Consider the following 24,948-nt stretch of genomic DNA (forward strand, 5'->3'; position numbering starts at 1 on the left):
GGCCTTTCGGCACTCCCCCTCAGAGCGCTTCAGTGAGGCCCCTCTTAGATGTCTCACGTCAGATGTCGTCATCATCACAGCCATCATCACTGTCATCTCCCTCTGGCCTGTACTTTCCACCAGCAGAGGGGCTCTGCCCGGCGCCCCTCTCGCCTGCACTGCCTGGCCCACACTAGGTGCATGGGGAGTATGAATGGTTTTAAATGGGGATAATATTGTTAGCACCAGCGCCAATTCACTCACAATGCGACGTTTTCCAGGATGGCGAGGCCGGGGTGGGTGTGTGCATGGCAAGCTAGAAGCAAAGCGAGACACCAGGAATCCCCGGCCCTGAGCTAGCAGTCTGCCCCAGCCCTCCACCCTATTCAAGACTACACCTTACTTTGATATCCCGTCTCCCTCTCCAGCCCCCCCGCCCCTAGCCTGGGAAGTTCTCTGAAGTTTGTTCCACGAGCACTGGCCCAGTCCTGCATCCCATGCGCTGCTGACAGGTTTTACCTTTCCTGGGGAGAGGCAACCCTACCTTAACGGAAGTCTTCAGCTCGCCCCACTGGGCGGCCCCCAGAGGCACCGACACCCCATCCAGGCCCAGGCGCAGTTCCCCGGCCACGCTGTGGCGAGAGAAGCGGTCGCAGGTCCTCAGGGTCAGGGTCAGGGTCGCCGTGGGGAGCTCCTCCTCTGCCAGGGGCAGCGCGAGGCCTTCCTCCCACGTGGTGTGCAGCTGCCGCTTCTTCAGGGCCGTCTGGGCCTCCACGGAGCCCATGCTGTTGGCCACGCTGCCCTGGATGTAGCAGTCACAGCCTCCGTCATGGTCGCTGGTCACAGCTGCAGCCGGGGAGAAAGCAGCCAGATGTAGGGCTCATTGAGGACCAGGGGAAGGGAGAAGTAGGGCCCTGCTGTAAGCTGCAGAATCCGCCTTAGTCGTCATGACCTTGGGTGTCTGAAAGACCCCGCCGGGCCTGACCACACTGGCTTCGTGGAACCGCCTTTCAGTAAGACATTTAGAAATCGGAGCTCCTCCTCGTGACTCTGAGATTTCCCCAAGGCGCCAGGGCCCACAGACGGCTGATGGTTTTCATTAGTCTTGCTGCTGATTCCGTAATTCGTTTGCTCTCTACATTAAATATTTACCACACAACTACCTGTGATATAAATCGCTTGGCCGCTACTGCATGACTCTGCTGTTTTGCATTCTGAACTTTGGTGTTTTTAAGGCTTCCCTGTGTGGAAATTCGCACCTGTGGAGCTTTCATGACTGGTTCCTCTATGATAATTTGAGAAGCGGTAGCTGGCGTTATCCAGGCAGAGAAGATGAGGAACTGAGGCCACGTGTCCTAATAGAAAGAGCCCTGCACTGAGCTGCAAGGGAACTGGGCGTAGTGCTGGCTCTGGCACCAGTTAGTTGGAGTGACCTTAGACAAGTCACCTGATGTTGCTAGACTTCAGTTTCCGAACTGTTACAATGGGAGTACTGTGAAGCCCAAATGTAAGGAAGTATATGAAACACTAAAAAAAAAATCTTAAAAGAGGTAAAAACGGAAAACACTCCCTCAAAAAAATTAAATGAAGTACAAAAGTCCAATTTATCCTGTCCCCAGCTTCTAGCTTCCAGGCGCCACAGAGTAGTGCATTTTTAGCCCCGATTCCTTTGCAAAGTCTCAGCTTCGTCTGCTGATGGTAAAGTGAATTGTCAGGGTAGGAAGACCAGGGACATCCTGACCCTGTAGGAAAGACTCCCTGGTTCTAGGACTACAAAAGCTTTGCTGACCATTCAGAATACCCTCTGCGTCTAGCACGGGCCCTGTCCAACGTCAAAGGCATCCATGGCAGAGATGACTAGCTGTTCACCAAAACCCATTCCTTCTTTTAACTGGGCACCTACTAGGCCACATTTCCCAGAGTCCTTTGCAGTCGGTGGTCATGTGACCAAGTTCCAGCCAATGGGAAGTGAGCAGGCATCATGCATACCTTACATAGGATACAGCCTTTAAGGAACAGTTGTGCCCTCTCCCTGTTCTCCCCCTCCTTCCACCTGCTAGATACAGATGACAAGGAGGCCTCAGTGGAAGGAGCCTGGCCCCCGAATCACTATTTGGAGGAAAGATGTCCACCAGCCAGGAATCTCCACTTTGGACTGGTATATGAGAGAGGGGAAAAAACCCCGTGTGTCTGACCATCACACAGGTCAGGGTCTTGTTCGTGCTAATCCAGTACTCAGTGCTACCTGCAGCCACGGATGCTCCGGGGAGACGAGCACACAGAAGGCCGTGAAAGTCAGCTAAGAACATACCTTCCAGGCGAGTCACAAAGAGTTCAGCCTTTTGCCTGTCGTACTCCAGACAGTAGTGAAGTTTGGGAGCTTGGTTCCATCTGGCAGCCTTCTCTGGGTTCCAAGTCTCCATGACACAGACATCCTCCACCACACCTGTTAAGAAGGTAAAGCCATTACTCCCACCCACGCTGGGGTCCTGTCTTCCGGATCATGCCTTTTCCGTCTCTGCCACAAATCCAAACCCAAAGCTTCCTAACCAGGTGCAAAATCATGGTGGCTGCACCAGGAGACCCCACCTGTGGTCCCGGGCATTACCTTTCAAGGGACCATCGCAACCCAGTGGGCAAGACATGGGCTTTGGCGTCAGACATGAGCCGTTACATAATAGTTATGTGACCCTGGACAAGTTACTTGACTTCTTTGAACCTCAGTTTCCTCATCTTTACAATGGGAATGATAGCGGTTCCTTCTTCCTGGAGTTCCTGTGAGCGTTAAATGAAATAAAGTGAGAAAAGTACTTAGCCCAGGGCCTGGCCCCTGGTGAGCTTCCAGTAGGGGAAACTGTCACAGACAGCGTGGTCCTGATCATCCTGTTTCAAGCAAGTCACTCCCCAGGCCATCTCCAGTTCCATCTCTCTCACAGAGTCCAATCCCTGCTCCCCAGGAGTTCATGGCTGGAAATAAATGTCAGAGAATTAGTCAGGCCGGAGGAGATACTGGAGGGCAAGGTTGGAGATAGTGGATTTGACTTTAGAGCTGGTTCAGTAAATAGTTGCTGAATGAATGAATTGAGTTCAGAAGTTCTGAAAACTACAAATATTGTTCACTCTGCTCCTCCCCTGGACAGGAGCCAAACATCTGGAAGATTCTCATTAGTCAGGCATAATGAGGATGAAAGGATCCAGCAGCTGAGGAGACTTCACTTGTAGCAATTTGGAATTTAAAAATTTTTTTTGATTTTTAGGACTAATTCAAAGGGCAGAAATATAAAGGAGTATTTCATTTCCAAAATGGTTCATTATTGGGTTCCTGCAAGTAGTGAAGCATCTCCCTGGTGCGTCTAAGCAAGAAATGGGTTGACCAGGATGTGAGCAGCGAATGCGTGAAGCCAAACAAACACCCACCCAGGACCCGGGTGGCTTCCAAGGGCAGCACATGGACAGTGTCAGAAGGGGCTTGCCTGGCGCCCAGAGCTCTCGGGTCTCAGACTGCTTCAGGCTTCAAAATCAAAGCCAAACCGAGACCAAACCAAACCCAGCATCCCTGGGAAATGCAGAAGCAGATTCAGCTTGAAAAGTCAGGACCCCGTATATGTATAACTGATTCACTGTGGTGTATACAGCAGGAAGTAACACAACATCGTAAATCAACTATACTTCAATAAAAACTAAAAAAAAAAAAAAAAGAATCGGGACCCCGAGCTCTAAAAGGGGCTGACAAGGATCATTGATGGTGCGAGTAGACTAAGTGCACGTCACGGGGACGGTGTCTAATCTGGCGTCCTCTCCCTCTGCACACCCCGGCCTCTGGTCGGTATTGGCTGAACCAATCAGCTCTTAGATTTCAGTGGAATCAGAACTTGGTTGTTGCCTCCTGTGGTGGGGAAAGGAATGCGGAACCAGAAAGAGAAAACAAATGGATGTGTTCTGAATTCTTCAAAGTTTCAGACTCTGAAGTTCTCTGCTGCTGTCCTTGGTGGAGAGTGTCCAAGCCCGCCTTCGTCCCAGCCTTGAGAAGTCTGGGGCTCCCAAGAGAGAGGGGCCCTCCGGTCCTCATGCAAATTGTTCCCCACCCTCCAAGCTTAAGCTCTCAAGGCCTCAATGGGTTTATTTTAATTGAACATGTGAGATGGCAAACCTGGAGGCTAAAAGCCAACCAGTATTCTTTCCTGCCGCCAGCACTACCTGTATTTGGTCTTGAAGAAATGCCAGCGTGATCACTGTGGTTCCGGGCTGGGTTGGTGGGGGGCACCTGTTCACTGGCCAGCGTGGTGCTGGACCCAGGCCAGAAGATGCCTTAGGAGCCAGTTACGCTGCTTCTGTTTGCACCACCCTCCTCTCCAACCACACAAAACAAAACCCCAAACCATGGAACAATCCATTCTCCTGGCTGGATTTTTTGCCTCCTTATAAAAGTCTACATGCTCCCTTGGGTTAGGCACTGTCTCTGCTTCCACACCTGCCGCCGTGTCCAGCATAGCGCTGTACACAGAAAGGTGTCACATTCTTGACGCTCACGCTGATGAGAAGGAGAATAGAAACAATAATAAAATGATGACGTTTTGATTACATCCTTGGGCCAGGCTCTGAGTTAAACACTCTCTATGCATCATTACGTTTACACTTTACAACAACCCTTCCGGGCAGGTGATAGTATGATCCCATTTTATATACGAGGAGACCGAGGCCCCCCAAAGATTAGCAACATGACCAGGGTCACACAATGGGTATATAAGAGGGGAGAGATTCAACCCATGACGCTGAGGCCCGTAGTTTGACCACAGCTCTTTATAACCCACTCTATCGTGGTGCCCACATCTGGAAAGGGACTCCATTTCCCAGTGGAAAGTTGGGGGCCTTGGGGAGAGGCAATGGGGGAACTCGCAGGGAATGAAGGGCTAAAGGGCTGTAATTCCAAGGTGCTGTGCCCACTGCTTGCCCAGGGTCCAATGCCACGGACACTGGGGCTGGCCGTGCCCACCGTCTACAGAGATGCTCTCACCCCTCGCTGAGTACTGCCCACAGAAGAGGGAGGGGCAGAGAGCCCTACCATTCTGAGGAAGGACGAACAGCTCCTCTGTGACCTGCCTCTTGAGGCGGCTGTCATTCGGGGCCTGGGGGCTGGCAGGTGCCGCGGGCTCCGCTGTGGTCCTCAGAGTGTAATCAGCGTAGTTGATGACCTCGGGGGCCGTCACAGCCGGCCTGGGGCCGTAGATATCTGGGAACTTGAGCAGGGCTCGCGGCTGAACGGGCTCTGTGGACTTTTTGACGTTGAACTGCACACACAAATCACTCTGATTAGTCCACGAGAGGATCTCCTGCCTGTTCCCACCCACAGAAATGACAGTAGATGACCTGAGCTTTCAAGGGAGGCAGGGGGAGGGCTGTGGTTCCTTTCTGCTCTGAGGACCGTGACTTGGGAAAAGGCAAAACGCCATCTCCAAGCGCAGCAGAATCTCCAATATCATGGACCACGCCAGGGCCCGCTGAGATGTCGGCCCTGCTTGTCCGTGCGTCCATCCCCTGTGCACCCTACACCTGTGCCCACAGGTGTTCCCCACTGCTCTCAGCTGTGCTACCTGCCTCTGTTTTCTCTCCTCCTAGTCTTTCTCTCTTATTCCTCCTCCCCCTGCCCTTCTCCACCCAATGGCTCAGAAATGTCTGGGGTCCCACAGACATTTGCAAGACATCCAAACTCCTTGCGGTGACCCATAAGTGCTTGTCCAGCCTGGCCCCGCTCATCTTTCTGACATCGCCCCCCAACCCCTTTCCGGCCACCGAGCAACCTGCTTCTCAAACAGGCTGAACTCTTTCTGGGTCTGGCTTCTGGCCCCCAACTCCTCCCCGCGAACCACTCACCGCCACCTCCACCAGCTCTAAATTAAGTCCCCCCTCCAAGCCTGTCCCTCCTTATCACCACGTCCAGCGCTTTGCCTTACAGCATCTCTCTCACCCTGTGTTGTTCTCACCATAGCCTGGCCTGTTTGTGGTCAGTCTCTCCCACTAGTACGTGAGCCCCATAGGCACAGGGATTATGTCTTGTCTTGATCCTTGTCCGCGTCTGCTCACAGGGAGCACACAATGCATACTTGTGGCTAGGGCTGCCATGTTCAGTTGTGTGTTTTGCGCACTGCACAAAGATGTCTGGATGAGGAGCAAGTGGCGGCTGAAATGCAATCTGTGCACCCCTTGCCCAGCTATGTGCCCTGGGGTAGGGCTGAGTCCACCTGGAGGAAAGCGCATCTTTTCTTTACACAAAGACCCACCTGCTTGTCAAGTCTTAAGTAGGCAAGGCTGCCTCACACAGGAGTGGAATCTTCTATCTTTGCCTCCACTGGGGACTGAGATATCTCCTACTTGAGGGATTCAAAGTTATTTAACGGGCAGCAATACTGGGGACCTGCCCAGTCCCCAGGAAATTGGGGGTGGACGACCAGATCTAGAGCTTGGGTCGCTGGCACACTGGGTGGGCAGCCCACCAAACGGCCCTCAGTGTGAGGCAGGTAACAACCCACAGCAGAGCCCCCAAGGAGCTGCCCGCCCTCCATGCCGTCCTCCTGTCCCTCCCCCCTCTGCGGCGGTTGCAGGGGCTGGCCAGGCGTCAAGGCTGCTCCGCCCAGTGGCAGGAGTGACTGAGAGGATGGGAAGAGAGTGCGGTCCTGGAGGGGGGCGGGGGTTACACTGTTTCAAAGTTCCGGTTTAGTGTGTGTGCACTCCGTACATTTCACCACCCCAGGACAGCTCCTGGACGTTCTTCCGTGGTTGAGACTCTGTCCCCAACCGTTCCTGAAGGAGGCTGGAACTTGATGACGGGAGCATTCCTAACTATCCTCATTGACTGGACAATGGATGGAGAGTCCATGGGAAGGTGCGAAAGGGGTAGGAAGCAGGAGCCAGCCTCTCCTGAACACCCACTTCCTGCGGGTACCCTGAGGGCTGCAGCCCCTGCATCGCGTGTCCTTCGGAACTCCCTAAGGGGCTTAGAGAGGATAAAACCCTTCATGCCCCGCTTGGAAACGCTGCCCAGTAGGCTATAATGCAGCCCAAGCTAGGACACCTCTATCCTGATCTCTGCTGAGTGCATCTGGCACGCATGAGCTCGGAAAGCACTTCCGACTTCAATGGACCAAGGTTGCCCTGGACCAGAGAGCGCGGGCGGTGACAAGGTCAAGCCTAGACGAGCCTGGTCCCCAAAGCCCACTGCCCCAGTGGCTCCTAACTCTTCTTCTGCCTTCAAGCCTCTGCCAGGCAGCACCCCCCCTTCAGAGACGCTCGTCATTATTACACACTTTGACTAGGCGCCCTGGGAGGAGCTGTATGATTTGTAAAGTCAGGCCGCCTTTGCACCTCCACCACATTGAGCGTCAATGAGCATCCAGGGGCCTGGCTTCTAGTATTGACCCAACCGTCCGAGCTTGAGTACCTTTTTTTTTTTTTTTTTTTTAAAAATATTTATTTATTTATTTACTTTTTTGGCTGTGTTGGGTCTTTGTTGCTGCACACGGGCTTTCTCTAGTTGTGGGGAGTGGGGGCTACTCTTCGTTGTGGTGCACGGGCTTCTCATTGCAGTGGCTTCTCTCATTGTGGAGCATGGTCTCTAGGTGTGCGGGCTTCAGTAGTTGCAGCACGCGGGCTCAGTAGTTGTGGCTCACGGGCTCCAGAGCACAGGCTCAGCAGTTGTGGCACACGAGCTGAGTTGCTCCGCGGCATGTGGGATCTTCCTGGGCCAGGGATCGAACCCGTGTTCCCTGCATTGGCAGGCGGATTCTCAACCACTGCGCCACTGGGGAAGCCCTTGAGTACCTTTTGACGGATCATTTCACCTCTGAGTTATCACTCAAGAGCCAGGTGATTTCAAGGCTTGGTTCACTCCCACAAGCTGAGCTACAAAGAGGTGGGAGATGCTGTTCTTTCTTTGCCGGTACAGGTGAGTTGGGGAGACAATCACAAACAGGAGAGTAGATGAGAGTATATCTGACAGTTTGGGACTGCCGTACAGAAGCAGGCGGCAGACGGCCTGTGTAAATAACAGGTGGGAGAGAGCAGACGACACCTGCAGGGGGCACGTGGAGGAGTCCTGGAGGTCAGGGAGGAGCCAGGGCGTGAGCTAGAGCTTGAAGGAGCGAGGGGGTCTGGAAGGCAGCGAGAGGGCTGGGGAGGAAGGCTGGACCCCGGGAGGAGACACACAGAGCAATGGCCGATGTCCCCATGTCTTTCTGTCCTCCACAAAGTGGTGCTTGCCTCTAATATTTCATCTGAGTTATGCTCATTATATACTATTTCACAACAAAGAAACGGAGACTGGAGGAAGTTCAAGGTCATACAATTGATGAGCAGTATATAATCAAGCCTCCAGATATTTTTCACTTCCAATTTGTGTCATTTCCACTGCCTTGCAGCTGTTTTTCAAGAAAAATAAGTCCTTGTTTGTTTTGGATGCTGGATTCTAAGTGGCGAATGCAGCATCATGGGACCCGCTGCTAAGACTCCCTCCTGTGCGACAGTTTCCCGCAGGCCACTGGACCATATCCTCTTCTCAAGAGTCACCCTGTTCTGTCACTTGCTGCGGCCAGAACTGAGGCTCTTGGGCTGGTCTAGGGAACACTTTTACATTTACTCTTGGCTTCATCTCAGTTCAATCATTTTAGAAAAGGGCGATGTTGATTAATTCCCAGTTTGATCAAACTTGGCTGACTTTGCTTTTTTTTTTTTTTTTTTTTTTTTGCGGTACGCGGGCCTCTCACTGCTGAGGCCTCTCCCGTCGTGGAGCACAGGCTCCGGACGCGCAGGCTCAGCGGCCATGGCTCACGGGCCCAGCCGCTCCACGGCATGTGGGATCCTCCCGGACCGGGGCACGAACCCGCGTCCCCTGCATCGGCAGGCGGACTCTCAACCACTGCGCCACCAGGGAAGCCCTGACATTGCATTTTTAATAGGGAAATAATCACTGGGCTCAGTTTTGAGTGAGGTCCAGTCCATGTCACCTCAAGTCTCTGCAGAGCCTGAGTTCGAATTCCTCCCTACGCGGTGGGTCTCACTTTGTGTGCCCCTGAGAACCTCAGGAGGCTGCAGCGGGCTGGGCTTTTCTTGGGTGTCCGTCAATATCCATTCCCTGCCCCCTCTACCTTCCCTCCAGCTCACCAGGCTTTCTGGGTCCCACCCCCGCTCCGGGGCAAGGGTGGGGATGGGGGGTTCTCTTTGGTCTGATTCTATTCGTTCTTGGCATCGTCTTGGGAACTGTTTGTGCCCCGGGGAAGCCACCCCAGACAGGATGAAAGGACTTGCTTTCGACGACACCAGAAGAGATTCTCTCCCTTGCTGAATAGGACGGTATGTGGCCCTGCCTCGCAACAGCAAGGTGAGCCAGTCTTAGAACAGAGCCGACAAGGTGGACCGCAGAGTAGAGAGACAGAAGGAAGCTATGTCTTTGATGACAGCGTCATTAAACCACTGACTCAACTGAGCCTGAAAGCTGTCCTACCTTTGTACTTCTGGTTACGTGAATAATGTTGTTCTTATTGTTGAAGCCCGTTTGGATTGGGGTCTTTGTGAATTGCAGCCAAAAGCATCCTGAACTGATGCAATGCATTTTTAATCGAGCATCACAGGAGATCATGACCTTGGTGTAGAGAAACTCTACCTAGGCTCAAACATCTCCCTGAGCCCCTCTGCCTCCAGCCAACGGCATCCTCTTTTACTGTTTATCCTTGTCCTGCCTTGGTAAGATCCTGTACAGCAATGGCTGCCTTTAGTGGAAAATGATTTCTAGCCCTTGACCAGGCGAGAAGCAGAGTCTGCTGACCACTGCATGAGCCTCTCCAAGCAGTGAAAGCAGCAGCTGATTACCTATCTCGTTCCCTTGTACAATCTTATTTGTTGCGTTTCAAAACCCTGGTTCCACCACATCTTTCAAATGCATCTGTGTTTCCACTTAAATACCTTAAACCTCAATGCCCAAGAAGCAGAAAAGAGGTTTGGGACTTGAGGGAGGGAGCCTGGGAAGGGATTATAGGTGGAGCGGATGGATGCCTGGGAGGAAGGAAGTGCTCAGCAGGGCAAATCCATGGGAGGACTGAGTTCAAGCCTTACACCGCCCGATGTAGGAGGGGTAAGCTTTCAAAGTGGGATTCTCTTTCTAAATGCCCCTTGAACCCAGAAAAGAAGGTCTGGAAATAGAGATGCAGGATGAATCAAGGAAGGTTTCCAGTGGAGGCAAGTGTTCAACGATTAGGGAATGCCCAGCTGCGCTTGGCAATGTAGGTACAGAGATGGGAGAGACACCCTCATTGGAGCATCAGCCCCTTCTGATTTGTATCCTTGGCTTCTCCCTCCTCATCCATCTCCGGGGCCATGAGTCACTTGCTTCTCCCCACGTGGCGAGCTCTGTGTGGACACCGACCAGCTTCACATAGGCACAGCCCCAAAGTGTCTTATGTCACACCCGTGCCACACCCCTCTTGCACCTGCCCTGGGCTTCTCTGTGGCTGCTGAGGTGTGAGACACCCAAGGGCAACCCGGATGTGTCAAAACTCCGTGGGGGGAATTTGAACACTGTGGGCTCCTCCCTTCTTCCTCGTTCTTCATCCCAAACAGTTCAGTGACATTTCAGAAGATGACACCTCGAGATCCAGCAGTCGCCCTTGACACCAGCTGGAGGCTGGCTCGGTAACGCTCCCTGTGCGTGCCCCCCGCCTCCTCTCCTCCCTCCTGCATCCCTGGATGGCACTTGCTGATGAAGAAAAGCCTGGAGGCCTCTGGCAGGCTCCACTTTCCTGTCATCCAGGCTAAGACAGATGGTGTGGATGGGGAGGGACAAACCTTCATTTAATGAACAAGTATTTATTGATGCCCTACGACAGGCCAGGTCCTACGCTAAGCGTTAGGAACATCGAAGTGATCAAGACAGATGCTGTCCTTTTTTTACAGGGCTTATGTTGACAAAAAAGGAAATTAATGATGTAGTTAATGATCTGTAAACAAATGTTTAACCTTACTAGAGATGTTAGGTGACCCCTTTTGTGACATGATTAAGTTTTTCACCTAAAGTCTGTTTATTAATTCGGGTTTTCACTCTGGGCCATCCATATTAAAGCATCACAGCATCCAGAAGTTACGGGTGGGGGAAACAGTCCCAACTGGAAATGGAAACGGATGGCTTTGCCCTTTATACTTGAACTTTAAAAAAAAGAGATGGCAGAGTAAGAGAGAGTTGAACATAGAGTTTTCAGATGAGGCCAAACACGGGCCATTGTGGCTGGGGTCTGAGGCTCAGCACAGCAAAGTCCCCCTGAGAGGGGAGCTGGGTCAGAGGACAGGGACCTGACAGCCTCTGTCACTCTGGGCTCTGATACTGGTAATTATGCGTACTAACGTGTGTACAAGAGTTTGAAATACAGCCTTGTGGTCAGAGTTCACGCTCGAAAACAAGACAGCTTGGTTGGAGTCCAGGCTCTGCCAGCTACTTGCTGTGTGATCTTGGGTCTGATTAATTAACCTCTCTGTGCCCCTGGTTTATTCATCTATAAAAGGGAGTGTTAATAATAGTACCTATCTCCTGAGGTTAGATTGAGGAGTAGAAAAGACAACTGGGTGTAAGCTCTTAGCACAGAGGCTGGCACGGCAGGCCCTTGGCGAATGTTGGAAATACTTATTTGACCCTGGAGTCTATGTAAAGTTTTTGATTTATCCTTTGGGGCCAGCATCTATATTCTTTTTCATATTTTTTAGCACAAAAGAATATATATATTCTTATTCATATTTTTCCCATTATGGTTTATTATAGGATATTGAATATAGTTCCCTGTGCTATACAGTAGAACCGTGTTGTTTATCTATTTTATATATAGTAGTTTGTATCTGCTAATTCTCAACTCCTAATTTATCTCTCCCCCAACCCCCTTTCCCCTTTGGTAACCATAAATTTGTTTTCTATGTTTGTGAGTCTATTTCTGTTTTGTAAAAAAGTTCATTTGTATCATATTTTAGATTCCACATATAAGTGATATCATATGGTATTTGTCTTTCTCTTTCTGACTTCACTTAGTATGATAATCTCTAGGTCCATCCATTTTGCTGCAAATGGCATGATTTCATTCTTTTTTATGGCTGAGTAGTATTCCATTGTATATATGCACCACATCTTCTTATCCATTCATCTGTTGATGGACATTTAGGTTGCTTCCATGTCTTAGCCATTGTAAATAACAACCGGTAGTTTCTTAAAAGTTAAACATATATCTACCCTATGACCCAACAATTCCACTCCTAGGTATTTTTCCAAAGAAGATGAAAATATATGTTGACAAAAAGACTTATACATGAATACTGATAGTAACCTTAGTCATACTAGCCAAAAATAGAAAGCAGCCCAAGTGTCCATCAACAGGAGAAGGGGCAGGTACACTGTGGCATATTCTTACAATGGTATACTCCTTAACAGTAAAGAAAGGAATTGTGAATATACTCAACAACAGGGAAAAATTGCAAAAACATGGTAAACAAAAGAAGGCATAATACATAAGCATCTATACTGTGTGATTCCATTTATATCAGAGGTTCTCAACTCAGGGGACATTTGCAATGTCTGGAGACATTCTCGGTTGTCACAGCTGGAGGTGGAGGCTGCTATCAGGTAGAGGCCAGAATGCTGCTAGCTATCATCCTACAATGCACAGGACAGCTCCCCACAACAAAGAATTATCTCACCCCAATGTAAACAGCATCATGATTGAGAAACACTGATGTAGATGAAGTTCTAGGACAGGTGAAACTAATGGATGGTGATAGAAATCAGAACAGTGGTTCTGATTGCTACTGGGGAGAACTGAATGGTAAGAGGCATGGTAGAAGATGTGTGTTACAGCCTAGAGGATAGATTGTCAAAACTGATCAAACGAGTGACTTGGGATGTGTGCATTTCACTATATGACAACAGTACCTCAATAAAATTTAGATAGAGATACACACACACACACACACACACACACACACACACACACACACACACACTCACAAACACATGCCTCTTGCCCACCTGCTGAATTAGGCTTTCTGGGGTGGGCATAAGTATCTGAATGTTGAGTGCGTGTCCCAAGTGATTCCTACACATGGCCAGCCCAGAACCTGTCTGTGAACCTGTAGTTAGGATCCACTGGTCTCTGGGTCAGTGTTTCTCAAACGTTCCTTTTAAAGCAGCACTAGAGGCAGACAAAGGTAACACATACTCCAGAGAATGGGAAGTCTTCTGGAGTAATTGGGATTCTTTCTTGAAATCTCCAGTTCTATCTTAAAGTTCATGTGACTTTTTGTATTTGACTCCATATGATTGATTTAGTATTAAAGTGTTTTAAATTACCATCAGGACAGAAAAGTTTTGCACACACACACACACACACACACATGCGTGCCCTAGTGGAGAAGCAGGACTCCTTCTTCCTATGTTGGACAACATGTGATAAATCAAGCTAGAAGTTAACTGAGAGAAACAGTCATTTTGCTTCCAGGGAAGGACCAACTCCTAGAGTCTGTGTGAAGAACCATCTGTCCAAAGTTTCATTCCAACTGTATAGATAACTCCTCTAAAGAGAATTTGAGGTGCAGCTATAGAAGCTCTTAACAACCCAAAGCCTTGATCCTCTCTGCCCATCCCCTCTGTGGAGCATCCTTGCACACACCTACAACTGATTGAACCTTCTTGGCTAGCAGGACACTTGTTCATGACCTTGTATTAGTCAGCGAAGACCACCTGCTATGTAACAAACAACCCCCAACCTCAGTGGCTGAACCCAATAAAAGCTGATTTCTCTCAGTCTTAAAGGGTCTGCTGGCTGTTCTCCAAACTCAGAGTCCTCCCAGCCTCTTCCATCTTGTGGTTCTGCCCACCTGTGCCCTGTACTGTTCCAATCTGAGCTCACTGAATCCTCATAATAATCCTATCAGGAAGTGCTGCTATGATCAATCCCATTTTACAGGTCAGGATGCGCAGCCAGCTAGTGAGTAGTAGAGGCAAGGTTCAAACCCAGGCTGGCTCTCTGCAGAGTCCTCTGTTTACCCGCTCTGTCATGCTTCCAGCCCTTTCCCACCTCCTCATATTTTTAGTCATCCTTTACTGTTCACCCATGCTTTGTGCCCCTTAGACTGTTGCTTGGGCCACTGCCTGGCCCCACCACCCCTCCCTCTGCCCCTGCAGGCCCTTTAGTCAGTGGAACAGAGTGGAAGCGCTGGTTCCACACTTTGATGTGTAGAAATTTCACCTGGGAGAATGTAAAACTGATTCCCAAGTGCCTCCCCTGCCTTGACTCAGAGGTCTTAGGTGGATCCTAAAGAATCTGTGTGTCTAAGAAGCTTTCTAGGGTGACTGTGACACAGGTGGTCCCTGAGGCTCACGTGGGAACGCCCTGGTTTGGGGGAGGTCCTAGAACGCCAGGCAGGGTAGATGGAGAAACGTCCTCTTGTGTGGTGAGCTGCTCACAGGCACGACCCCCCTCTGTCACGTCCTCTCGGCTCCCCACAAACAGTTCAATGATGATTGATGGAATCTATGCGTGGATGACTGGTGAAGGAGGGTGGGCCGTGAGGGGATTCGTATAATAATAATCACTATGACGGAGACCAGTGAAACACAAGACAGAGTGCGTAGAAGCACATCAAACTTTGCCCGGGGAAGGGACAGGGTGGGGTGGGGTGTATAATGGGAGGTGAATTTCATAACGATTCAGAGACTCTGACTTTTGTTTGCTGCCCTCCGGCCCTGCCCCGAAGCCCAGGCAGCAGTTTGACAGGTGCAGAAGTGGGGGAAGGGCTTTCTGGGTCAAGGCAGCCGCATGAAAGTCTGCAGTGTGTTCAGAGAACGGCGGGTGGGTACCACCAAAGCTTAAAGCCCTACGAGAAAAGGAGGGGCAATGAGTGTTGTCATTATCCCCATTCTTCTGGAAGACACAGAATTCAAACGCAGATTTTAAAAACAATAATTCCACAGGGCTGGAAACCACACAATGGCAAGATCCCACCCAGAGCATCTTGTAGGTGGTGCTGCATTGACTCCATCAGTTACATCACAAAGCCTGAAAGGGCAATATGGCCACCATCTCTCTACCACTTCCTTTGCACCAGATGCTCTGCAAAGCGCAACAGACATTACTGCATTTGACCCTCACACGACCCTAGAGATAAGTGCCTACTGTTTTCTCTTTTCTATACCCTAGTGTTAATAAATAAAAATAACTTAATTCCTTTCTTTACAGAGGAGGAAGTTGAGACTCAGAGACACTGAAACTTGTCCAGGATCCCACAGCTAATGTATGACAGCTCTAGGCTTGGACCACGAGTCCTCCACGAAGCCAGTGCTGCTAAATGATATTTCGCAACATGGCTCCCTGCGGACTATGTCTCTGGATACCAACCATAAACTGGTAAAAATGGAAATGTCCAGATCATTGCATTTGATGTGCTGTCACATCTCACATCATTGGATTGATGACCCCATGCCTCTCCCCACCTGGCTGTTGTGTAATGACCTGCCTGGGTGTTTGGGCATCAGCTTTGTTCCTGCTCTCAGTTCTGAATCTGCGTTTGACATTCCTTTTGCAGAAAATGTGTTTCACTTGTGACCTGAGCTACGACAAAGTCAAGACTATGTTATAACCTAATCAACACTCGTCAGAAACATTGTTTCAAAGCTAGGTTATTTTAAAGGGGCACAGAAAACTCCCCTGGTCAGTAAACTGGGGCTCAAACCCAGCCTTCCCTGCCCATTTATCCATCCTTATCCTCCCATCTCCAGCTATCATAGCACGGCTGTTGACAATGGGTTTCATTTCTGAGCCAAGTCCCTCAACCAGCCTTTAACTTTTAAAATTCCACTGCCCCCTCCACTGTATTGGTTCACTAGAGACTTAAAAGTCTTTCTTTAAACTGAGTCCATGTGTAGGAGGGGGATCTCAGCCCTGTATCGTCATCAATTTGGATAAGATGGGAACACACATGCTTACTTGGTATTGGTCTCGTGGTCTTAAGCAACAGTGTCCATTTGGATACTTTAGATTTTTTCTCAGTTTCTGATTTATGGGAGCCATGTTTTTAATGTAAGACAGGCAGTTTGGTATTAAAGGTTGGAAAATGTGGTTATGTATCCTCTTGACATTGAATTCAGGATCTTGTTTCAGAATAGTTACAGGATTTCTTGATTCTATGATGCTTGGATAATTGATGAAACCATTGACAAAAGCAACAATTTCCAACCTTGTTATTATGCCAGTATACGACATATGATGGCTGAAGTACTGAAATTTGATAGTTTTTGACTCATTTAAAAAATTGATTAGAGCACATTTAGGGTTTTTCTTGTAACAATACCTCTTTCACACATTTGTGTTCTAATACGCTTTTCTGAGTGGGAGAGAAAGGAGATGAATTCTGCAGAACCCATCAAGTATGTGAAGAGCACCCATCAAAGGTGATGCAGCTCAGAAAAAACGTGCAGAAAACCATTAATTGAAGACTTCCTTCCACTCATGTGTAGACATTTGCAACGCACATCAACTTCTAACCCAGTGGTATAAAAAACTGCCAAGTTGTAAAACGAGGCTTCAAAACAGGACAGTGATTGTTTAACTAAATTCTCCTTATATTTTGGTTTTAAGCCAAAACCCTCCAATTAACCAACCTTCAGATTTCTTCCCAAACAGAAATCAGCACACACTTGTTGCCTGCTAACTATGCAGTCAACCACCCTAGGTACCACGGAATAATTCTCTGCCCTTGGGAAGTTTACCATCCAATGGTGGAGGTGAGATATTCCATAAATGGAAATATGATGCTCTGATGCTACAACTCTTCTACTCTCTGCCCATGGCAGACATGACTAATTGATCCAAGTGTTCTTTCCTGCTGTGATCAGACACAGCTTGTTCAGCTCAGGGATCCAGGAAGCCACTACCAATTAATAAGAATCTATATGCAAGATGAAAGCTATTTGCTCCTCCTGATGCATACTTTACGAAAGGGAAATAAGTAAAGAAGGTAGAATTAAAAGGCCAAAGGTCTGGACTCTGTGCTACAGAAGACCTAAAGAGGAGCTAGTTCTTCAAAGTCAGTGAGATCAGAGAAGGCTTCCTGGAGAAGCAGCTTCAGCCCAACATTCAAGGATAACTATGGAGAGGAGAGGCAGAGGTATCTCAAATGGAGAGAAAGGCAGCAGCCTGGGTACAGAGAGGAGCATGCTCAGGGTGTGTTGAGTCTGGCAAACCAGCTGAAGAGAAAGGTTGGGGCTGAGGGATCGATTTGCAAAGGAATGGTGAGGCCAGGCTGTGAAGGGCCTCCAATGCAGAAGACTTCTCTCAGGTAGTAGAGTTGACAATGGTTAGGGGTGGAGCGATGTGTAGGGAGAAGGAAGAATCCAAGAGAGCTGCATCAAGGAAAAATACCTCCATTATTGCCTCTCTGGTCTCTTTCTTTTTCCAAAAAAACAACTCTTGTGTGTCATTGGATGTCTACAGTCACAACAATGTTTGGGCAAGAGATTGGTTCTTCCATGTGACTTTTTTTTTTTTAATTGAAATAGAGTTGATTTACAATGTTATATTAATTTCTGCTGTAAAGCAACATGATTCAGTTATATATATACTTTTTTTTTTTTTTTTTTTTTAAATTCTTTACCATGGGACTTTCATGAAGATTTCAAGGAAGGGACAGCCACTAGGGGGCTTCTTCTAATATTCTCTTCCCAGCTGTCACCTTGGCTGACTCAAAGCTGGTGAGTATCATCCCTAGATGTGGCTGTTCCTTCTCTTAAATGGGATCCAAATCTATTGGATTTCCTTTCTGCATGACAAGGGCCAACATTCGAGCAGTCTATACAATGTTGTCACAAAATACGATTAGATCATGGAAGGTCAATAATATCAGAATATTTGGCTCCAATTTACTATAAAGGTCAAATATTTTTCCTCAGCTCATCTCAAGCTTCAAGCCCTGAAGCTTCCAACCCACACGTGCGTCTGTTTGGCAGGCACGTATTAAAAACTTCGAGAGGTGCAGAGCACCATACTGGATGCTGGATCCAATGAGAAACTGGGCCATGATGTCAACAATACCCTCCCTTGCCCCCACATCCTTTCCCTGTTGCCACGTGGTGACACTCCAGTGGTGGATGAGCCCCGCTAAACCATGATGCTGCATCAGATAGCCCTGTGTCGCACGAGAGTCACCTAGACAGGGTGGATGGTTCCATGATAAATTCATGGTCTCCAACCTTAAACTCAGTCCTCTCCAGAAATCCTACTGTTTCCCTAACTCCTCCCTCAAGCCCACATGTTGGAATTTCTCTCTCTCCTCTGACTTCCTTCATAGAGAAAAGAAACCAAGAGAACGGAAGCCCCTTAGCGTCCTGTTAACAGACACAGCGAACTGCCCTTCTTCTCCAGAGAGATGCCGTGCCCGTCCCTGTCCTGTGACACTGCAGGAGGTGTCTCCCACTCTCCCTCCCTTCAGGACCAGTCCTTCCATCCGATCCTTGTGCCCCATCTGCCCATGTGGGAGCCTTACACTAGCTGTTGTGTTTTCTTTTAATCTCTCTCTCCCTCTCTCTTGAACGTTCATCCTTCTCTTTCAACTGGCTCCTTCCCATCAGCTTTCAACTGTGCTCAATATTCCTTTGACCTCTTATCCCCTGCTCAGCGCCAGCCCTAGCCCTCCCTCTCCACCCCTTTGCCCTCATGCATCTCAAAAGAACTGCCTATACTCAACGCTGTTCTCATTCCTCACTTTCCAGACACTCTACAACACTTTCCCAGAGGCCCCCTCAGCCCACTGAAGGTCACTGTTGGTCTCCAAGGTCACTGGTAACCTTCACTGTCTCATTCCTATGGGTTTTTTCAGTCTTACCTTACTTGACTTCTCAGTGGTTCCCTTCTTCTTCAAAAGTTTTTCTCTTGTTATTGGTATTATTTTGATATCACATTCTCCAGGTTTTTCTCCTTCCTCTCTGGCCACCCCTCCTTGTCTCATGAAATGTTGGCGTCCTTGGTACTTGTACTTAGGCCCTCTTCCCTCTCATTCTGCACTCTTCCCAGGCGGTCTCAGCCATGCTCATGGCTGTGGTTGCTATTCCCCAGTATATATCACAGCCAGACTGTGAGCTCCAGGCCTGTGGAACCACCAGCACAATTGACATCTTCATGGAGATAGCTCAAAGGCGCCTCACACTTGCCCAGCACAAAGGTGAACTCAAGACTTAAAATCCATGGCCTCATCCTTGTTTCATTAATTGCAACCACCATCCTAAGTGAAACACTTAGTGTCGTCCCTAACTCCTCTCTCTTCCTGAAGCCCACACCCAACCCACAGGCAAAGCCAGTCAATTTATTTTCTAAACAGCTCTCCAAACTACTGCCGCCATCATAGTGGCTCAAGCCATCATGGTCTCTTTCCAGGGTTTCCTTGGTATCCCCATTTCTACTCTTTCTCCACCCAAAAGGATGTCTTCACAGCCTAAATCTGACCACGTCACATCTCACTTAAGACCTTTCAGTAGCTTCCATTGCTCTTGGGATAAATATCCCAAAACGAATGGTGGCCCAGCAGGCCCTGTGTGTTGCTTTCTGGCCTGGCCCACCTCGCTTGCTTGCAGTGACTCCCTCCTGTGTCCTCTGTGCTCTACCCACTTTGACCTTCTTTCAGTCCCTCCTAAGTGATATTTCTTCTTTCCACAGGGCCTTTGCACATGCCCTATGCCTAGAAGACTTCAAACGCTCATCCCTAATACCTTTACCTAATAAACAGACTAACTGTATGCTACAGGGGTGTGCAAGACAGTCCATTTGGTGTATGGAAGAAAATTACAGAATCTCATTTTATAATTTATTTTTGCATTATTGTTTTAAAAGGTCCATGTTTGAGCTTCCCTGGTGGCATAGTGGTTGAGAGTCCGCCTGCCGATGCAGGGGACACGGGTTCGTGCCCCGGTCCGGGAAGATCCCACATGCCGCGGAGCGGCTGGGTCCATGAGCCATGGCCGCTGAGCCTGCGCGTCCAGAGCCTGTGCTCCGCGACGGGAGAGGCCACGACGGTGAGAGACCCGTGTACCACACACACACACACACACACACACACACACACACACACACACACACAAGGTCCATGTTTGTGCATGTTTTATGATGGACACACTATATTAGTAGAGCAATATGTATACATAATATGAAGCCTACATATGCTTCACAAAGAATTAAATATCCATGTATAAGGGGTACAAGCTCAAAGTGTTTTTACTGGAGTCTCCAAGTATGCTAAGATTGGAGCACTAATGAGTTCTCACTTCTTGAGAGAACTCTTGCTTCCCTCACCACAGCTAACACAGTTAGCTTTATATTCATTTGTACGACGGTGTAATGAAGATCTCTACCTGTAGAACACGAGCTGCAGGAGGTCAGGGATGTTGTCTGCCCAGTCACTGCGGTGTCCCTATTGCTAACTCAGTGTCTTGCACATAGTAGGTCATCGAGAAATAGTTTTTGAATGAATGACTCTATTCGAAGTGTAAAGTTCATGCCCACCCTTCCCATCCCAACAGAGGGCTTTCATTTTTCACATCTGGAATATTTTTATGAACTCTCTCTTTCCTATGTAATGAACATACAGACAAGCCATTGCTTTGGTAAAGGATAAATAAGAAAAGGATTCAGAGATGCCTAAAATATACTCTGAGTAGTGACTGGCGCTGACAGTGTCAGGTGCTTTCAAAAGCGTTATCTCAGTTAGCCTTTAATATTACCGTAGAGACTCTTATTGTCATCACCTCTGTTTCATCGAGGAGGAAAGTGGGATTTGGAACGGTCAAGGTCATTTAGCTGGAGGATGCTGGAGGTTGAATTCAAATTCAGGTTTGGGGTCTAAGTCTAACTTGCTTCCCGTTATATCTCAGTGGCTTGATCCTGAAATGAACATTTTCATTCTAAGAGGTAATTTCCTCTTTTGAGTTGTCTAAAAAAAACTAGATTGTTCTTACCTAAAACTAATACCGGTGGGTGTCCAAAAACAAACACAAGTCTACCATGTAGTGGTTACCAACGGGATACCTATGCTCCTGTTCGTTCCTTTCCGTCCTTTGGTCCTTTGTCTCTGCAAGTTTTGTAATGAGGCTGTCACACAAAGGGCTGTAATGAGGCTGTCACACAAAGGGCCACAGTCCTGCTGCTACTTAAAGGATCCGTCTCACCTGCAAGGTGAGAGTCGGGCTTATTAGATGATGCATTTGCAGGGAAGGTGCCAAAATGCCCTGAGACCACGTCGACATGTTCCTATGGAGTTTCGTCTCTTGACGTACCATCACCGCCTTCCCTGCATGTACGTCTCTCTGGTATCCTTGGCCTTTCTTTGTGAACAGACTGTGCTGGAAATAAAAACACATCCTGAGATGTTTGGGGAGCGCTCTGTGAGAAAGGGTGGAGGGGAGGGGAACTGAAACACGGAGTGAGCTTAGAGCTCTCTGAAGTTATTCTAAGCTTTATTCTGCAGCTGTTTCCAGCAAGTCTTCTAGTCGCCCAACCAAGTGCTCCTCCCCGACCTCCTCTTCGCCTTCAAACACCTTCCTCTCCAAAACATCATTCTGTTTTCCCTTTTTGGCCACACTGCCTGGGATCTCAGTTCCCCCGACCAGGGATTGAACCCACGCATGGCGGTGAAATTGCCGAATCCTAACCACTAGACCACCAGGGAACTCACCAAAACATCATTCTTAATTCTGTTTGAAAAGCAAAGTCTTCACTTTCCTGCCTCAGTAACTTACATCTCTCTCATCAGGCCACTCTTAACAGCAAGTCCCAAACTACGTGGTTTATAACGATTTTCCAAGTAAAACATGGTCCCCCCCCAGTGGATTACCTCATTGGTCTTTGCAACGGGAGATTTTTTTAAACTGTCTCCAATGTCAGCTGCATGAACAGAGGCTTGAAGGGAGGGAAACCAATGCAAAGGGAAGCCACCACGCCCTCCAGGCTTGTCTTGATCCCATGCGGTGTCACTGAAGCTGGGCACAGAGGTTCTTTTGCACGAGCTCAGCACCTTCCCCTGCATTTCTGTGCTTGTGATTTTTATTCTGGCTGCAAGCAGAGGCGGTGGCCCCATGAATCTCCTCCCCATTCATCTATCCATCCGTCCAATGACTCACGCAGTCATTCAACATTTGTCCTCACTTCTCTTGCTCTCTGCAAAGCCTGCTCAGTTTTTCTATGAAGGAAAAGTATGTCTTGGATTTAATGAGTGGAGGGTGGAGGGAGTCAATGGAATATGTCAAGGTACCCTAGGGTCTCTGCCAGATGGACTAAGCCTAAGGCTCAGTTTCACAGATTTTCCATGGGCTGCTCCTCCCCTTTCTCTCATTCCTACACGCATAGTGCATATTCACCTTTACGCATGCATATGCACATATTCATACATGCAACCACCCCTCATTATTTGACTCTAATCTGTTCATGGAAACATGCTGTCTAGTGAATTTCAGAGAGCAGTCACTTGTATTCCACTATTTTAGATGGGGAAAATTATAATGCATTCCAAGCCCACCCGAAACCTCAATCAGCTTCCCAAAATATCACTGTGTATTGCTGTAATGCTCTTAAACACCGTGTAAAACTCTCCCAGGAATGTTCTATAATATGAATCCATTTAAAACACCTTTTGTTGAATTAGCACTTAGGGAACTCCTTGGTGGGAAAGTTGGTGTGTGTGCAGTGAATGGATACGGTAAGGGACCAAGGCTCCTCCTCCTGGCCTGATGATGCCAACGTGAGGAAATGATGCTGAAAGGTAGTAAATAGCACCTCAATGGGACCTGGGTTGGTAAGGCCCCCAGGAACCTAGGTGAAGCCGATTGGGACCCATGAGGGGCTAAAGCTTGGAGCAAAGAATGAGGAAGGTGACGGTAATAACATGCAACGTATTTAAAGGATGAAGTAGCAGGTGCAAATTTGCCGGGAGAGCAGGGGGGCCAGAACCGCTGCACACTCCACTCCTCTTGTGAGACTCAGGAGCCATGACATGATTTGACGGGTCTGCCCATGTGGATTCTCTGTAATTAGCATTCAGTACAGAGCAGAAGTGCCCACTGAAAACGTGCAAGATACTGATGAAGATTTTCAAAATAAGAGTTTGGAGTTTTTTTAAAAATTAAAAGCCTAGAAACTACTTCACACCCACTAGGATGGCTATAATAAAGAACAACAAAAAATGGGAAAATAATACGTGTTGGCCAAGATGTGAAGAAACTGGAACTCTCACGCCTTGCTGGTGGGGATGTAAACGGTGCAGTTGCTGCGGAAAGCAATTGGAGGTTCCTCAAAAAGTTAAACATAGAATTATCATAGGACCCAGCAATTCCACTCTTAAGTATATACTTGAAAGCACTGAAAACAGGTATGCAAACCAATACCTGTACAGGAAAGTACACAGCAGCCCTATTCCAATAACCAAAAAGGTAGAATCAACCCAAATGTTCATCAACGAAGGTGAACAGATAAACAAAATGAGGCATGTACATATAATGGGTTATTATTCAGCCATAAAGAGAAATGAACTCCTCATACATGCTACCACGTGGGTGAATCTTGAAAACACAATGCTAAGTGAAAGAAGCCAGACATGAAGAGTCACCGATTTTAAAATTCCAAATATATGGAACGTCCAGAAGAGGCAAATGCGTAAAGACAGAAAACAGATTGGTGGTTTCCAGAGACTGAAGGCAGAGAGAGAGAGAGGAATCGTGTCTGCTTAATGGGGATGGAGTTTTCTTCAGGGGGAATAAAAACGTCTTAGAACCAGATGGACGTAGTGATTGTCCGACATTGTGAATGTACCAGACGCTACCGATTCGTATACTTTAAAATGGTTAACTTTATGCGAATTTCACCTTAACTTTAAAAAACTTTGAAAAGAACTGTAAGCTTCGCACTGTCAGTACACAGGTCAGCGTCCCTCACGTAGGCCTTAATAAATGTTTGCTGCATAAATGAATAAAGGAATGGAGGAACCTGCCCATGGTCTGCCATACCCTGCCTGCCCAGGCTCCTGTCCACATCCCAGCCTCATCATACACTGGGCATCCTTTCTCTTTGCTCTCCAGGCACACTGACTCTTCCCTGGGCCCTCCTGAGTGCTAGGCTGCCTCCTGTCCCAGGACATTTGCACAGCCTCATTCCTATCTGAAACCCCTCACAGCCCTCCCCATTGCCCTGGTTAACTTCCCCTCCTACGCCAGCTCTCAGCTTGGCCATCACTCCCTCCAGGAAAGCCTTCCCTGACCTGTTCGCCTGGATCAGTTCCGCCTTACCCTCTCGTAGTACCAGAACTTTCTCTTTAGGTCGCTTTCGCCACCATCACACATTTTCATTGACCTGTGCTCTTCTTCTGCTAACTCTGGTTTCCCCCATTACAATGTAAGTTTCATGAAGGCTGAGAAAGTTCACTGTGTCATTGAGGAGGGGGTGGTTCCTGCATCCGCAGCCCCAGCACAGCACCTGGCGCAGGTCTGCGCTCAATAAATATAATTGAGAGAGAGATGGGAGGAAGGAACAGATCTAGGTTTTTCGTCTGTTTTCCTTTAGAAATCTCCCAACTCATGATTTATTAACAAATTGGCTATAGGGGGCCCTTTGTACGCACGTGTGTGTTGATTCAGACACGTACATTCAGAATCCCTTAGTGCTCTTTTTTTAATTAAAGCTTTTTTTAAAAAATTATTTTATTTTATTTTATCTATTTTTGGCTGTGTTGGGTCTTCGTTGCTGCGCGTGGGCTTTCTCTAGTTGCAGCGAGCGGGGGCTACTCTTCGTTGCGGTGTGCAGGCTTCTCATAGCTGTGGCTTCTCTTGTTGGGGAGCACGGGCTCTAGGCACGCGGGCCTCAGTAGTTGTGGTTTGCTGGCTCAGTAGTTGTGGCTCGCGGGCTCTAGAGCGCAGCCTCTGTA

At 48.3% G+C, this 24,948-nt stretch overlaps 1 protein-coding gene across 1 annotated transcript in view; it reads right to left on the minus strand.

Moving 5' to 3' along the window:
• The window catches only part of SYT13 (synaptotagmin 13), a 42,888-nt gene that overhangs the window by 9,469 nt on the left and 8,471 nt on the right, over positions 1–24,948 (minus strand). The window contains exons 2-4 of the mRNA XM_059068637.2: positions 5,042–5,267; positions 2,291–2,425; positions 524–825 (exon numbers count right to left, since the gene is read on the minus strand). Coding sequence (XP_058924620.1) covers positions 524–825; positions 2,291–2,425; positions 5,042–5,267 — 663 coding nt within the window. The remainder of the gene's footprint in view (positions 1–523; positions 826–2,290; positions 2,426–5,041; positions 5,268–24,948) is intronic.

This window comes from Kogia breviceps, chromosome 7, assembly GCF_026419965.1.
Source record: "Kogia breviceps isolate mKogBre1 chromosome 7, mKogBre1 haplotype 1, whole genome shotgun sequence".
NCBI classification, from domain to species: domain Eukaryota; kingdom Metazoa; phylum Chordata; class Mammalia; order Artiodactyla; family Physeteridae; genus Kogia; species Kogia breviceps.